Source organism: Musa acuminata, chromosome BXJ1-6 (assembly GCF_036884655.1).
Source record: "Musa acuminata AAA Group cultivar baxijiao chromosome BXJ1-6, Cavendish_Baxijiao_AAA, whole genome shotgun sequence".
Lineage (NCBI taxonomy): Eukaryota > Viridiplantae > Streptophyta > Magnoliopsida > Zingiberales > Musaceae > Musa > Musa acuminata.
In genome coordinates this window covers 36,493,067-36,509,391 of record NC_088332.1, presented here as the reverse complement: position 1 = coordinate 36,509,391, position 16,325 = coordinate 36,493,067, and the positions used below count along the sequence as shown (strand labels likewise).

The following is a 16,325-nucleotide window of genomic DNA, read 5'->3' as shown; positions in this document are numbered from 1 at the left end:
CAGCAAACACAAGAAAATGTTGTTGACGACGGTAACATCCTTAATGATTGGCACATACTAAATCTCTTGCAATTAGCTAGACCAGGTTAAAAGCAGAAATGGAGTAATACAGTCAGTACAGCACAGTTTGATAAGTAATGCTGACAGTTATCATCATATTTATCAAAACTAAAATGTTTGCATCAGCATATACCTTTTTGAACTGGTGCTCCCAGTAACGGTTGCAATATGATGCACGCTCATGCTTACTCAAAATATTCAGAGCAGAAGGCATAGAATCAAAACCAGGAAGGCCAACCTGAAAAATTCAATAAAGATTATTGCAACATGTTACTGAAGAGCAACTGTTCCAAAATGAAACAAAAAGAAATTAACCAAAACCTGACAAAGACAAGTTTTACTGACCTTTTCCACTAGAACACGCAAGGCAACCTCGGTTGACTCCCCAATTTTGTCATAGTTTTTCTTATCGGGATTATATTGTAGTATAGACTCATTGCAAAGAGCTGAACACATTGCTATATGAAGAAGACATGGAAATTGTGCAGGAAATTCAAGCTACATAAGATGTGAGAAAAATGTCAGCATTGTGCTTGTAAAAATTCTACAGGATAAGAAGGGAAGTAGGGAACAAAAGAGATGGTAAGATCAGGGTTTTGAATACTGGTCCGTACCAGCGTATCAAGCGCAGCTCGGTACGGTACGTACCTGCATTTATCGTCGATATGCCAAGGCAAACTGGTCGGTACGTCCTGGTACCGATCAATATGCCTCGGTACCAGTTAAAACATTAGTACCGCCAGGTAGAGGACGGTCCGCATACCGGCATCCTCTCGGACCGGAACGATAGCATTTGCTAGTTCTTAACAAAATTATCATGATACTGGTCACAATAGTCAAGCAGCCTATAGCTAATATGAAATCATAAATACATAAAAAAAAACATAGTAAATGTTAAGCATACTAGAGTAAAGATAATATAGATACATATTATGGAAATCAAGCCCAAAATTTGCTTTTGTTGTTCTCGGCCCAGAATTTGGGGTGCGCTAACCAATAAATTTAATCAAAAAACACTTTAAGCCAAGCTCAACCTCCACAACCACAGCTGGTCTAAATCCAGTTTATAATAAGATCTAATAAGCTAGTTTGCTGATCTGTCCATTGACAACCCAATATAAAATGTACACTACCTCAATACTTAAATTTACTCAAGGAAAGATGATGCAGTTCATGTTAAGCAATGAATGCTACCAAATTCCAAGACAATAGATTCCAATCTCAAACCTATCAAATTTCAAAAAGATGGTTTGTATCTTGTGATAACTATTAAAACTCAAAACCATCAAGTACAAAGCACCACGAATTTAATATATATTGTAATTTGTGCTTGACTTTTATGACTTATTAATTAGGTGGTTGAGGGGATCCAATGTACAAGGTATCTATAAAAGGAGAGGGGGGAGGAAGATTGGTGCGGCATATTAGTTTTTGAAACCTTATCAAACTTTCACATTTCGAGCTATTAGATTTAGCTCTTATTTCTCTCTTGAAAAATTGAAAAAGAGAGTTTCTTTTGTTCTCTCATATCTCACTACTTTTTCTCGCCCTCTCCTTATCTCTTCATCTGTTACACATCAAAAGACTTGTGCAGTTATGTTATAAACGAACATTATCCAGCATATCATCTTCCAATTACTCATCAACCCATCCTTCCCACAACTCCACTAAAAAAAGCAAAAACAAAAATAAAAACACCGATTAAGGGCAGGATTGTTAGATAATGTCATCTAAAGGGTGCACGAAATTTTCAACATTTCCATGAAACACCCTTATGAAGTCCATAGAAGAACAAGTGTCAACTGGAGGTTAAAGCAGTAGTATTTATCAACATATACTGTAACTTGTACTAAATACTTTTCTTTTGTAATTAAGAAACCATCACATAACTGCTTTCTCATTTAGGGTTTGATAACAAGAAAAGAAAGTGAAATAAAGTTGTACATGAAGGCAAGTTGAAGATGAATTCTGTTCATATATAAGCAGTGAGCAAGTGAATATGAGAAATAAGCAAGCAAAACTTGAGACATCCAAACAAAAGCTCTGCATTGTGAAGGCCTCATTAAAAAGCCTCCAACCAGAAAGTACAAGAGTAATGTAACTCAGTATAAATAAGAAAAAATAACAGACTGTTTTACTTCATAGTTTACACACTACTCAATCTTTTCTGAATATAAAATCAGCCTGACCCAGTTCCATATCCAAATATGTGGCCCTAAGCAAACATGGAACTTAAGGAAACAAGCTTCGAATAGCATGCCATTCTTACCACAATATCTGGAAGTTTTACTTAAATAGAGATGTCTTATAGATTTCCTTGTTTTACTCTTAGGGACTAAACTGCTTCACAAGTTCCATTCATCTAACAATATGCATTTTGTATACAACTCAAGCCCCCTTAAAAAGGGAAGACAGAAGAAAAGCAGTTTACCTGCATTCCAGCAGAATCAAAAATCATGCCCTCTGGTGCAAAGGTTGTTCCAGTAACTGCATAATCATTAGTGATAGGACCACGGTGCACAGATTGGACAACACAGACCTAAAAGCATTTAAGAATGTTACTGATCAAAAGACCTGGATACATCAGCATAAATTTTAACTGGAAATAAAAAATCATAAAATATGAACTCCACTCCAGAAAATACATTTTCAAGCATAATTCTTTAGTTCTGCTTCATACCACGAAACAAATCTTCATGTGACTAATAAGAGAGCTGAATGGTGAAGATCAAACATATGAAAGATCTCAAGATAAAAAATCTTGCACCTGGGCTTTTGAGTTTTATCCATCTTCATATAAAAGTTATTTCTTTGATCTATTTCTATATGTATCCAAAGAATTTGATGTTTGGACTGCAAAATTTTAAAACCAGTCCGTACCGTACAGCAACGAGTGTCAAATTAGTGCAGAATATCAGTGGGTATAGTAATTAGGTAAACTGTGGTATACCACTGCAGAAAGAAAATTATTTTTTTAATTTTTGGTATACTTCAGTAATGAATATATTTAACACTCATAGAGGGTCAGGCTAGTGCCAATCAACACTATCTAGTAGCATTTGAAGACACAGTTTGAAGTGTTATTGAATTTCATGTTTAATTCAATCATTTAAGAAATGAAGGATCTTCTAAGATTTATATTAATCTCACTCTCCTCCATTTTCTTCTCTCTGCCAACGGCAAACACCATTTCCACACCCCATATGTCACTCAGAAGCTCAATACTAAACAAGTACTACCCACACCCAAGTCTAACGCAACTAGAACAAACATTAAATTTAATCAGCATCTAGAAACCCCGGGGGTCTAGTACTGAAAGTCAGGTTGGGTTGGATCTAAGAAGAGGATTCAATTGGTCTGGTTCAGCTTGGATATAGGTGCAGCAACCTGCCACAATGTTAGAGATTACACCTCATAATAGTGTTTCTCTAGTTCAAGGAAGAGAATAAACCTCGCAAAAGAAAATTTTAAAAATAGATGACTTATTGCTGGAATATTGCAAAATATAGTCCAAGCATGCTTTAAGACGGCTTAGAGTCTCATATAAACAGGCTACTAATGTCCAATCCTACCAAATAAATAAAAGAGAAAAGACGACCAAGCTGCCCTTGTAACTAACAATAGTTCGATATTTTTTTCTCATTGATTGGTCTTTTTTATTGTCCATGCAGCGTAAGAATCAGAAAGACAATCATTTGCCCTATACGGAGTCTCACAAGGACTTAAGAGATTTCACCCTTAATCAGAGTACGATCAGGACCCTATCTGATGTGTCATTGCCCAAATAGGATCAAAGATCCTTTGCATTAATCACATATCAGCCACTCCTCTGTAAAATCAGGAAGATACCAGTCTCTTGCTCATGAATAGAGTGGACCCTGTTCCCCTATTTGAATGAGAAGTTCCCTATTTCCATATATGCACAAGGAGCCCTGCTCCCCTATTTAAATGAAAATTCCCTATCTTCTGTATGCACAAGGAGAGGGTTGCTAGGTCCTAAGGACTGGATGGACCTTTAAGAATTATGCAGCTACTACTGCTATTTTGTTGTTGTTCCTCAGTTCTGTTGTCACGGCCATTATCTATGGTCAGCATCCAAAAAGAAAGAAGACAATGGAACTACCCGCCCCTCCTTGGATTTCACCTCACCCGCAAGATGAAGCATTGATATCACCAATTTAGAACATGAGATTGGTGGATAGCTTGGGCTCGTTAATGTTAGAAATAGGTTGTTTTGCTCGCACTTCTTCTCAATCATTATGCTCAAACTTGATTCTCATGGTGTGGTAACAGATAAAAGGTGGTTCCTATACCAAGAATGAAATCAACTCCATTAACATCGGTGCATTAAAAGTTGACTCAATTAATTTGTCATAGAAATTGGAGTTGATGCCAGTGGTGCAATTCATCAACCAACAATACTGGCATAAACTGCAATAGAGTTTATAAACCTGGAATTACTTTGTTATGTGAGGTCAACAACAAGTAAATTGCATTGACCCATTACCAACCAGTACAGTTACATGGTAGCCCTTCAAGTATGCAGTAAATTTCATGGTCGAAAGTATATGCCATTTTCACATCAAAACATATAGTGAAATGTTTGAATCCACGATTTCAGTAATGATGGATCACGTTGCCTGTTCATCTTTATTTTCATCTTACTAAGCTAGGACCATTAGATTGCTGGACTTGCATATGTGCCCAAGAGCCATCTTTTGTTGCATTTGAGGTAGATTCCAATACACTTTTGCTGTTTGGTCAAACTCCTTTTTTGGACATCACGTTGTAGCATAACATAGATTTTTCTTTTCCAATCCAACGAACATAGTCTTCAACAATGTATTAGGTTCAATTAAAAAGGCTTGCTCTGATTATCTGACACCTTTCATCAAACATGAATTTGTACGACAGTATTAATCTATGCACAGCTGGAATTTACCTTAAAAGAAAGTCACTTATTCCTTTATTAAAAGAGGTGAAATTTTTCTAAAGGGCATTTGCAATGCAATGACCAAAGAACAAATTTGAAGATAAGAAGGTAATTACAAAAGGCAGCAAAGGCAACAAAACCATTTAGATGTATTACCTTTGAGACAGACATCATATTCGTGGTAAGAGTACCAGTTTTATCACTACAAATCACCGTGGTACAGCCTAAAGTTTCAACAGAAGGCAAGGACCTGACAATAGCATTTAGGCGGGCCATTCTTTTTGTCCCCAGAGCTAAGCACCTATATGGACACAATGCAGTCATATGATTAGAGGGGAAACATCCACAAAATGGCCAAGATGCATATGTGCCTATTTAATACGTAATAAGCCATTTGTTAACCACTTCTTTACAGAATTAGGTATTTTCCTTCCAAATTAATAGACAATCAGAAAGCAACATTTGGTGAAACAAAACATCACATTGACTTGATTTTTATAATATTTGTTGAACACATTTGATTATGCCAAAGAGGTCTAAATATAGGATATTTGCATAAGAATGTGGCCTTATGGGATTTTTTTAATATGAATCCACAAAAACTTCTTCATTTACACAATGAAGCCTCCACTCTTCATATTTACATATAAGCTTCTTATTTCGGTGAGATAAGTGAACAAATCTTAGAATAAGGAAAACCCCAAGTGACAAATATGAACCAAAAATTCTCATATTGCATTTACCTTCTTAACACTTATTTTGATTTTTTTTCCTACAGTTAGTACTCAATTTTTATCTCCTTGCAGTCCAATGGTCGCAAGAAAGGCTTGTAAAACTCCTCTCTTAACCCAATTTCTTCTTCTGTCTCATCTTATTGCTCCCACCCTTTTTCCATTTATATTATCCCATTCATTTTCCTTTTGCCTTCCATCTTACATTTTCCTCTCCCAATCCCCTCTATTTTTCATCTTCTCTTCTTAAGAGGCGCTAATTGGTTAGTTGCATCTATAACCCAACCCTAAATAAAATGATTAACTAAAGTGAACAAGACTAATTTTGCCAAAACCACAAAGAACTTATACGAAGATAGAAGGATTAGAAGCACCAAAACCTTATCTAAATCTGTTTGCTAAACATGACTCTTTCTTATTCTCTGAAATCCATTTATTAGCTCAATCATGGTCTTTATTGTTTCAATAGTTTCTGAAAATATAAAGCTATAAAAAGATGACAGAACAAAAGTTTGAAATCCACAATTACATCCAACCTAAGATAGCATTGCCCACGTGACACATTCAATAAGGTGTTTCCAAGTTACTAACTGATGCTAACTTGCAAAGCAGATTAGATGATCAAGCTCTGCAGACCAGAATTATCAATTTATTGACTTAACAAGATCCAACCAAGATTATGACATTTTATTCTTAAGTAGAAAACAAAATCTTTAGAACATTACTAATCTCTAAACAAATAAGACTAGCTAGTTGACAGTTCTGTGGATGTTCTAAGAAAGCTCTAGCAGGTTGATCTGATCCCATGTAAGAAAGATTCAAAATATACTCCAGGTTACTTCTCCGGTGTTCTCAAAAAATTAAAAAAATACTAAAAAGAAATAGTTAGATGTTTTAACCACTGTGACATGTAAACGAGGTTGATTGCATTGATTCTAGCAAAATAGACAATTTTCTAGGCAGTTCAGTAGAAGGATTTAAATATTAGTCTAGCCAAACCAATATATTCTCACTGATATTTACCGGTCCAACCGAGCACCAATAACAAAATGTATAGCTCGATAACAATAATATGCCATTCATTTTTTATTTTCTCTTATCAGGTGGTACAAGTCAGTTTACCACCTGATATATGAGTACTGTACCAGTCTGATAGGTTACCAAAACCAGTATCAAACATCAGACCTGTACTCAAATCCATAGATCAGGATGTGTTTTCAACAACTACAATTGCATATTAATCTCATGAAGTTTAACTGGTAATTATTTTAGCATGTATAAGTATCTTATTTCTTGAAAGATGATAACCTCATATGAGTTTAACATCAAGCACAAAATGTAACTGTATCCATTAAGAGATAAAGAAATCATGATGCAGATTTGAGTGCAAGCAAGAACACTTACGTAGTAACAACAGCTGGAAGCCCTTCTGGAATGGCTGCAACTGCAAGGGCAACCGCAATCTGCATGTAGGATATATTAGAGGGGATAATGGAGTACAATTACTGACATGTATTCATGTGTACATCCATAGAACACATCTAACATTATAATTATATACCATAAATGGGATGTGATTTAATCACAGTTAGTTTTTTCTGGTTCCATATATCCCATATATATTAATTGTGTGATACTTATCTCAAACAACATTAAAACATAAGTAAATAAAAATCATAATTCAAATCATTTTACCATATGGGCTTATATTTCCATTTTTCTCTCATTAAATCAGAATTTTGGACATAACTCCATGTGTGATTCACTAGTAAACATTGGCTCAAGAACAAATGTCAGCATAGACCTATCAGCACAAGTAAATATAGCTGAACTGAAGTTTTACAATGCAACTCATACAATTATATGAAGGTGGTCCAAGTTAAAAAGGCTTAATGTTTATACTTTATAGCATGTTAACTTGTAAAGAACTATCATTGTCTTCAAAGAAAATAAAGGCCTAAATGACACATCTAAAAGTTAGTTTACCAGCTCTCGGCTCCAACCACTCAAATCAATTATCAAAACTTTCTCCATGCCAGAATAATAAATCCAGAGGTTTAGCTAGCACAAGTTTAATGGACATAAAAGAATACCTTGAAGTAGTGAATAGCGCCTCTCATAAATCCACCATGAGAAGGATCACGAAAATGGCCTATATTAACAACCCACACAAGGACACAAATTCCTGCAATAACCTGAAAACGGAGAGTATATAAGAGCTTTGAAACACCAAACTGAAAGTAAATCCATGACTAAGGCTCTCAACAGTGATCAAAATAAAACAGTGTCTATTTGAGATTATCACACCTTAAAAATTATTAGTGTAAAAAACATTGACAAGGTCCAGATTCGATAAAAATAAGCATAGGAAGTTACCAAAGGAAAGCTCAGATGGCATAAAATTTCTGGCAAGTTCAGCTTACAGAAAAAAAATTCATCTTTCATGTATTGCACACTATAGTTAAAGCTTTCACAGTTATTAATTTCTATAATTGATGAATATGAGGCAGCAATACTACCATCAAACAAAATGAAAGTGTAAACTCTTTGGATGAGTAAAATGGAAGATACAGGCATGCACGGTCATACAACTATACAAAGATCAACAAGGAAATTACACAAATACTCTTGATATTCAGGCATCTCATTTCATACGATTGTTCCCAATAATTCAGATAACTCAGAGTTTTCAAATATAATTTGTCAATTTGCACAATTTTCATGACTCTGTTCATAGGCATGTTATCTTCCATCCCCTCATTTTACATATTAATACCTTCTTGAATAGAAATTCTGACAAATCAGAACTTATATTTTTCAAAAAATAAAAAATCAATAATGCATAGTTACCTTGGCCAGAAATGTACCGAACTCATCAAGTTTCTTCTTTAAAGGTGTTGCTTCCTGAAAAACATTTCATCTTTATCACATGTCCAAAAAGCCTACTGCATGCATATATCTATAGCAAAATCAACAATCACTGGCATACGCTCAACAAATGGGCATTGAACAAGATTCCCATGATAATCCTTCAATAAAAACTAAGCATTTAGGTTTCTTTCAAACCAACAAGATTCATTTAATCCTATTAATAGGCGCACAAAGGCATTAGTCTACTGAGCAAACACATTAATTCTCCACCTATCAATTTCTGATTCCACTAAAATAAGAAAACAAGTTGATGATGGAAGATCACTCATACATCAGCAGTTACTAGAACCAAACTGGTCATCAACCATGCACGGCCTTGGTCCAATGGTCACTGGTCAGATTAGTAGGTCAATCTATCAGACTGCATGTTTATATATTAAATAATATTTTCTTTGGCTCTTTTTCCCTTGTCCTTTTTTTGCCACCTTTCCTTTCCAATTATGTTCATTTTTTTCTCTTCTCTTTTCCTTGCCCTCTGCTTTCTTTTCTTAATCCTCTCCTCTTTTCCTTGCCCTCTGCTTTCTTTTCTTAATCCTCTCCTCTTCTCCTTCCTCTTGTTATTTCCTTTTCCTCTCCTTCCTCCCCTGCTCTTCTCCTTCAACTTCTTCCTCTCCTGTGCCTCCACTCCTTTCTCCCTTTGGCACAATCAGCAATATCAGCTATGGTGGGGTGTTTCAACGGTTAAGATGATATGAGGCAATAGCAGGGGTGACAAAGGTCAGACAACAGCTGAATTTTGAAGTTAGAGCCTGATTTTCAGGTCTTAATCTCTTTCTTAAATGGCTAACATGTACACAACCAAAAGACCCCCAATCATTCAATGTTATAAATTTGGAAAATTTTTGCTTGGTCTTTTCTCAGACTTTCAGAACCAGCTTAGTCTCATTTGGACCACCCAGTTTGTTTTGAACTTTTGATCAAACAGGCCTGGTCAATGTGGTTCACTCCATTTTTTATCTCTTGACCCAAAAGCAAGACCAAACCATCCAGGGGTTTTCTAGTTTTTCCAATTGGACCAGTCAATCCAGTCTGCTTTGATAACTATGCATATCCTCCATGATTTATCTATCTTAATAAGTTCTGGTTCTCTTCAGTCAAACCTAACTGGATAAAAATACCAACGTGATGCTACAAAAAATGAAAAATGTTCAATGGGTTCCATTCACGGATAAGAGAATGAAGAGAGTGACAAAACTCTCGTAATATTGCAGTCTACTGCAAGTCTGCAATAAAAGCGAACTTGGAGCAATTTATCAAAAAATTTAACACAATATTTTCCATGGGTTACCCTCAACTGCATTGTCCGTGATCACTGTGTCAGTTTCAGTGTCATATCTATCTAACACCAAAAATACCATGATTTCATACCATTATCAGGATTTTTGGTGCAATGTCCACATTAACATGCAACGGTTTCAATTTCAGCATATAAGGTATACAGGTCAGCATATAAGGTATGAGGGTCAGACGATAAGGCTACATGTAGGTCTTCGTACCTCAAAGAGACCTGTATGGGTCTTGTTTGAGGTGTAATTTTGACTCCTAATAGATATATTCCCTTTCGCTTCCTATTCACTCCTATTTCACTCTTGAAGCTAGCCATAATGAAACCTCTTTCCCTTCCTCTATCTCTCTTTCCCTTCCCTCGCATCAGTCCTCTTCACAAACCTTCTCCCTCCCACTCAATCTCTTCCATATTCAAGAGATTGTTGAAGGAGAAGTCTAATTCTTAAGGAGAATGTTCAAGTCAACGATCCAGTGGCTAATCTCTTTAAAATTAGGTTACTCTGAATCCCTATTTCTTAGCTTAATGACTCAATCGAGGGACTTGATTTAAGATTCATGTTTGATTTACACCTAATTTAGGGTTTGCTCCACAAAGATCAAGACCAAACCATGCCGATCTAGGTTTGATCTGCAAGGAACTAGGCTAAATAAAAACATACTTGGATTTTATAGGATTTCATAGGGTTTCTGGGGTTTAAAATGGCTGAAACTATCATTGGACCCATGCCAGCATTCCATGTTTCAATACACCCGGCATGCACCAGAACCAGACCAGTCCGACCGGGAACGTTCCGTTATCTGAAACATCAAGCCATGGTATAGGTTATTAATTAGCTCTGAAAATTGGTACCAACCTTGACAGTTGGTTAAAGTTAAACCAATATTGTACCAGTATATCAGATGGTATACAGCACAGTATATCAGATGGTATATGGCATGCACCAACCAGTATCACCAAATAAATAAATAACAAAAATTAAATACCAACCAGTACCGGTTTATATGATCTAATACCGGTTCTTGGTCGAACCAGTAATGTCCAACCAGTACATGAAACCTCAAACTTTAATAAATTTTCTCTATAATTATTTCCTTATGGGCATTTGCACATTGTATTCGACTCATATGAAAGTGAGTCTTAGACAATAGCATATCATGCAAGAAGATCACTAAATGAACAACTAAAATACATGACTCGGATATGAACCAGTGCACAAGGCTTCCACCAATGTGGGTCTCAAGATGGCAAATAAATACAGCCTTACCTCTATAATAGAAAGGTTGCTACCATGACTATGAATATTAAAAAATACTTACATCTACAGTCCTTAGCATTGCATCACGTATGCTGCCCATTGCTGTGTTCGAGCCAACACCGACTACAATAGCTCTCGCTCTACCAGCCACCACAACAGTACCCTGCATATTATATGTAAGAATTGGTCATATATTTCCATATTTAGTGTAGAACAAGAAGCAAGAAAAAAGGCTTAGATAGTGAATAGATATATGCGAATGCATATAAGAAACTAATAGCAAAATATATGATACTCATGTGACAAACAGTTGCAACAAAGTTTTGACAGTAAATACTGGAAAAGGATAGATATGAACAATATCAGGACCTGTTAAAAATGAAAGTGAACAGATACAATTCAGTTCCACAAAACTAAGAACTAAAACTGGATTCCAATGAGAAATCAAAACCTATACGCTGACTATTTAAAAATTTAAGAATCGCAGGTTAAAAAACATTAGAGTTATAGCTGAAAAGTCAGTATAGAAAAGCAGAAAATGAATTGTAATACTGCTGTAGCGAGGTATACACAAGATTCTAATATTTTATCAATAAATTCTATACTTGTACTTTTACATCTCTTGAAAAGATATGCTAAAGGTATACACAAGATTAATGTGTAAAGATTACAGTATACATATATATGGCACTGGCATACTACTATTACAAGGTACCTTGTAATTTGCTTACAAGCTATGGCATAAATGTTGATTGAATCTTGCAGGTAACTCACCACATGCCCATGTGATATTACTTAATTGATATCTTTAACAATATATTATGTTAAAGTTGCAGTTTATCCTTTAATGTCAAATGTTAAGGATATAAAAATAATTCTATTACTGATGCCAAAATATCTACAATCAAGGATTTAAATGTTCGTCATACCATGGCATATTGCTCGATACAGGCGGTATGTATCAATCCAACAAAGGACCGGTATGGGCAGTACATACGGTTTGTCAGTATGCCCCACCATACCATATGTCAGTATATCGGTATGGTTCGATACGTAATATACCAATAGTCGATCGGTACATTGGTACAGATCAGTAAGACGAACTATGGTTTCAACCAAGGTTCGCAATTTCGATCCGCACCGACATACCGAGCCTTGCTCGGTATGGTACGTATCGAAGCGTACCGACGGTATGCCTAAAATAGCTAAAAGGTCGGTAATGGTCAAAATTTTGACCGTTACAGCCCGATACAGCCCCGTATCGCCCGATACGAGGCCAAAAATTTGGTCCATGTGTCGAGAGGCTCTCGGAGCGGTACATGTCGAAATTAAAAACCATGGTTTCAACAACCATTAGACAAGTATCATACCAGTATAAACGAATCTATACTATTAATAAAAAAAGGCATACCTGGTACACGAGGCTTCCACCAATGCGGGGTTTAGGGAGGGTCAATATACGTAGCCTTACCTTTAAATATTTAAAGAGATTGTTTCCGTGACTCTGAAAAAAATTATAAGTTACATACCAACCAGTAACCTATATAGTCTGAAACCAATCCAGTCAAACATGTAGAAATCGATCAACATGATTTCTTATCTACAACAATAGGCGATAATGTCTCCTATGTGGGTTAACTATATGGATTTTTTTCCACCACTGAACTCTATTGACAATAACACTAGTCAGAGTGAGAGTATTCAAATCTCTTTTCATTGTTTCTAATCATACTTACAAACAATATAAGATTTATCTTAGGATGACTCTTTTGTTAATTCAGGCAGCCTCGTCAATCCATTGCAAGTGTAAGTGCCAACCTTACCATTACAAGTGAACAGGTTTCCAAGTCTTGAGCCCAAGTCAATATAGCAAAGGAGCAACCTTATAATGACACCAAAACTTGCCCATAGTGGCAACCTGGGATATTTTTTAGAATATGTAAAATAATGCAAAGTAGAGAAATACCATGTCTAAGAACATTGTAGCTGATAATTTCTCAACAATATATGTTTTGTCTCACAATAAAGTGTTTCAGTATTCTAACATATTATAGAGAGACAATTTTTTATCGTACCTCATGGAAGCAAAAAGGAGTATAACAAAAGCTAAAACAAAGAGTAAGCACATATCTATCAAAAATAATCTTACTGAAAAGAGGATGTTTGTTTTGTCTTGATATACAGCATTTGTTGCAACAGTGGATTCAAGGTCTTTCGCCACGGAGCAGCTCTCACCTAATATTAAGACAAGACTCAGTATGACGTGTGCTATTATAGATACATGAAAATTTTAAGAAATTATACAGAAAACTCCATGAATTCCTTGCAAGCTGAGATCTGACAATGCATCTGCTCATAAGCACCAATATGTAAGTAACTTAGTACGGCCAAAACGGCCAAACCAACTAACGAAACAGGGTACGGCCACAGTTATTTCATATAAGTACATCCAGCAGAAAGATTACCGCTTAGAACATATTTTATATCAACTAAGTTTAACATTACTTTGAATAAGGTATTGTTTTTGCAACAAGCCAATAACATCATCCAATACTCACTAGCTTACAGATAAAAGCATGGTACCAGACTAATGCTCCACACCTGCCATTATATGCATCTCTTTCCTAAAAGTGTAGGCCTTTTGTTGACTAAACCAACCACATTTTTAACATTAACTCTTGAAATCATGACTCAAGATAGTACTCATATCATCATCAGCCAAGAAAATGATATAATCATCGATGTTTTTAGAATAGGTCAGAGACAATACATTTCAGTCATCCATCATTTAAAAAACAAATTTAAGTTTATTAAAATGATAGCCTTCAAGAAAAATATATACATAAAGACATAATAAGCTGTATGGGGTAAAATGATATTGCACATGGATAATGTGAAAGTTGTTAGGTAATGCTGGATATGCAGTTCAATCACATTTGCCATTTTAAAAGAAAGAAGAACCACATATAGCTGATAGACCATGTCATTTCAAACATTTTTTTATGCAACCACTGTTAGTTGCAGTGTGTTGGATCTGCAAGGGCTTATTGCTCTTTTGATTTACCTCAGAGCATGTATCGATGGGCTTTATGACGTCTAAAACAGAACTCAGAAATAGTTGTATCTAAACTGGGAGCAGTCCCGTCCACTTCTGAAACTGCCATAAAAGTCAACCTCTCAATTTTTTTTTTTCTAATCACCTCAGATTGGAAGGATTGACTATGATCAGCCAATCCTTTACAATCTTGGCTAAGGCAAATGGTACAGCAGGAAATGCTCCTTGGCTAAGCAATAAAGAGTGCCACTGTTTCAGTTACACATAGCAAAGGAATAACATATGTTCCAGGGTAGGATCCAGAAAAGGAAAAAAAAGCACGAGAGAAGAACAAAGAAGAAAAAAATAAAAAAGGACTATGATCAATTGATTAGTTTTTGTATATGTTCCAAACATGTTATATATGATAATGCATGTAATAAAAAAAAATACACAATAAAATAGTTTATAAATCCTCAAAAAGTAATACAAAAACAACTATCATATATAGAATTATAAAAAGTAATATAATAGATAATATTGTAAATAATAAATGACATGGAAAACATAAGTGTGAATAAAATTTTCAATAGGAATTAAAGATTTTGGAGAATGTGGAGTAAAAGATAACTGGTATTGTATATCCAAAAATGAATAAGATGACAAATAAAAATATATAATGATTAGTAAAAAACAAAATGAGCAGTAAAATTCGTAATTAATAGGTTATATGAAAGTAAAAAATCATGCTAATATTTAGCTGTTTTATGAATTTAAAAAAAGCATATTGATCAATCTAATAATCAGTGATTTAAAAAGCGCTAGGTGCCAAAAGGCGCCAAGGTCCAAAAACGCCCGAGGCGCTAGGCGCTCGTCCGAGCGAAGCAAGGCGCTAAAATATAAAAATATATAATATAATTAATAAATATAATTATTTAAAATTTTAAATAAAAATATGCTATTAAATTAAGAAAATCTATTAACAGTATTGAAAATTAATCATTTCAAATAAACTTAATATTAACAGTATACTGTATACTGAGCCTGCTGACTGAGAAACAAGGAAGCAGCGGCGAGCGACGAGCAACGGCAGCGGCAATAGCGGCGGCAGCGGGAAAGGGAGCGGGAGCGACGAGCAGCAGGAGGCGCGAGCGGCGACAGCGACAGCGTTTGCGAGCAGCGACAGCGACGAGCAGCGACAGCGAGAGCAGGAGCGGCGAGCAGCAGGAGGCGCGAGCGGCGACAGAGGCAGTGTTTGCGAGCAGCAACATAGGCAGCGTTTGCGAGCAGCGACAGCGGCGATAGAGGCAGCGTTTGCGAGCAGCGACAGCGGCGAGCAACGAGATCGGGATCGGGATCGGGATCGGGAGTGGCAGCGGCAGCGGGTTAGGGTTGGGTAAGGGTTATATCGATTTAGTTGGTTCGATTGAACCAACTAACTAACCGAACCAGGACCGAACCAGACCTAAAATCCTAGTTCGGTCGCCTTGGTTTACCCAGGCGCTCGCCCGAAGCGCCCAGCGCCTGGGCTCGGGCAAGCGCCCAGGCGGCGCCTGTTTGAAGCGCGCCGCCTGGGAGATTAGCGAGGCGCTCGGGCCTCGCCTCGCCTCGCCCGAGCGCCTAGGCGAGCGCCCGAGCGCCTTTTTCAATCACTGCTAATATCACCAATCTGAACTAAAAGCTTTTGTTTTCGATCCCAATCATCTCATCCCTAACTAATTGCTATCCCAATGCCAATCTTGATATCCCAGTTTTAGTGGGGGAAAAAATTGTGGGAGCATATTATGTACCACATGAACAGGAAAATTTAGAAAGAACCAATGGTTCTCTTCTTTTGTAATGCTGGTGAGATAGGCTCATCACCTAACCCTCTAGCAATGTTTTTTAAATAAATAATTTCTTTGTTTTTCTTGTTCCAAAAAAAACATATTATATAAGTTCACATAGTACCTTTTTTAAAAAAAGGTAACTAGTTTTCCACTTGGTAAAATGAATGCTGATGTGAAAAGGACATTATATTTACTATTTACATTTAATATGTGTTGATGGAATAATTTGAATACAAAAGAATGTGTGCTTAACCTGGTATAAGC

General features: G+C 36.1%; 1 protein-coding gene across 2 annotated transcripts in view; it reads right to left on the bottom strand.

Moving 5' to 3' along the window:
- The window catches only part of LOC135676784 (calcium-transporting ATPase 3, endoplasmic reticulum-type-like), a 59,688-nt gene that overhangs the window by 22,386 nt on the left and 20,977 nt on the right, over window positions 1–16,325 (bottom strand). For both annotated transcript variants that reach the window (XM_065188332.1, XM_065188333.1), the window contains exons 10-18: window positions 13,348–13,433; window positions 11,260–11,361; window positions 8,575–8,628; window positions 7,818–7,919; window positions 7,129–7,187; window positions 5,150–5,294; window positions 2,492–2,599; window positions 406–558; window positions 194–298 (exon numbers count right to left, since the gene is read on the bottom strand). In XM_065188332.1, coding sequence (XP_065044404.1) covers window positions 194–298; window positions 406–558; window positions 2,492–2,599; window positions 5,150–5,294; window positions 7,129–7,187; window positions 7,818–7,919; window positions 8,575–8,628; window positions 11,260–11,361; window positions 13,348–13,433 — 914 coding nt within the window. The remainder of the gene's footprint in view (window positions 1–193; window positions 299–405; window positions 559–2,491; window positions 2,600–5,149; window positions 5,295–7,128; window positions 7,188–7,817; window positions 7,920–8,574; window positions 8,629–11,259; window positions 11,362–13,347; window positions 13,434–16,325) is intronic.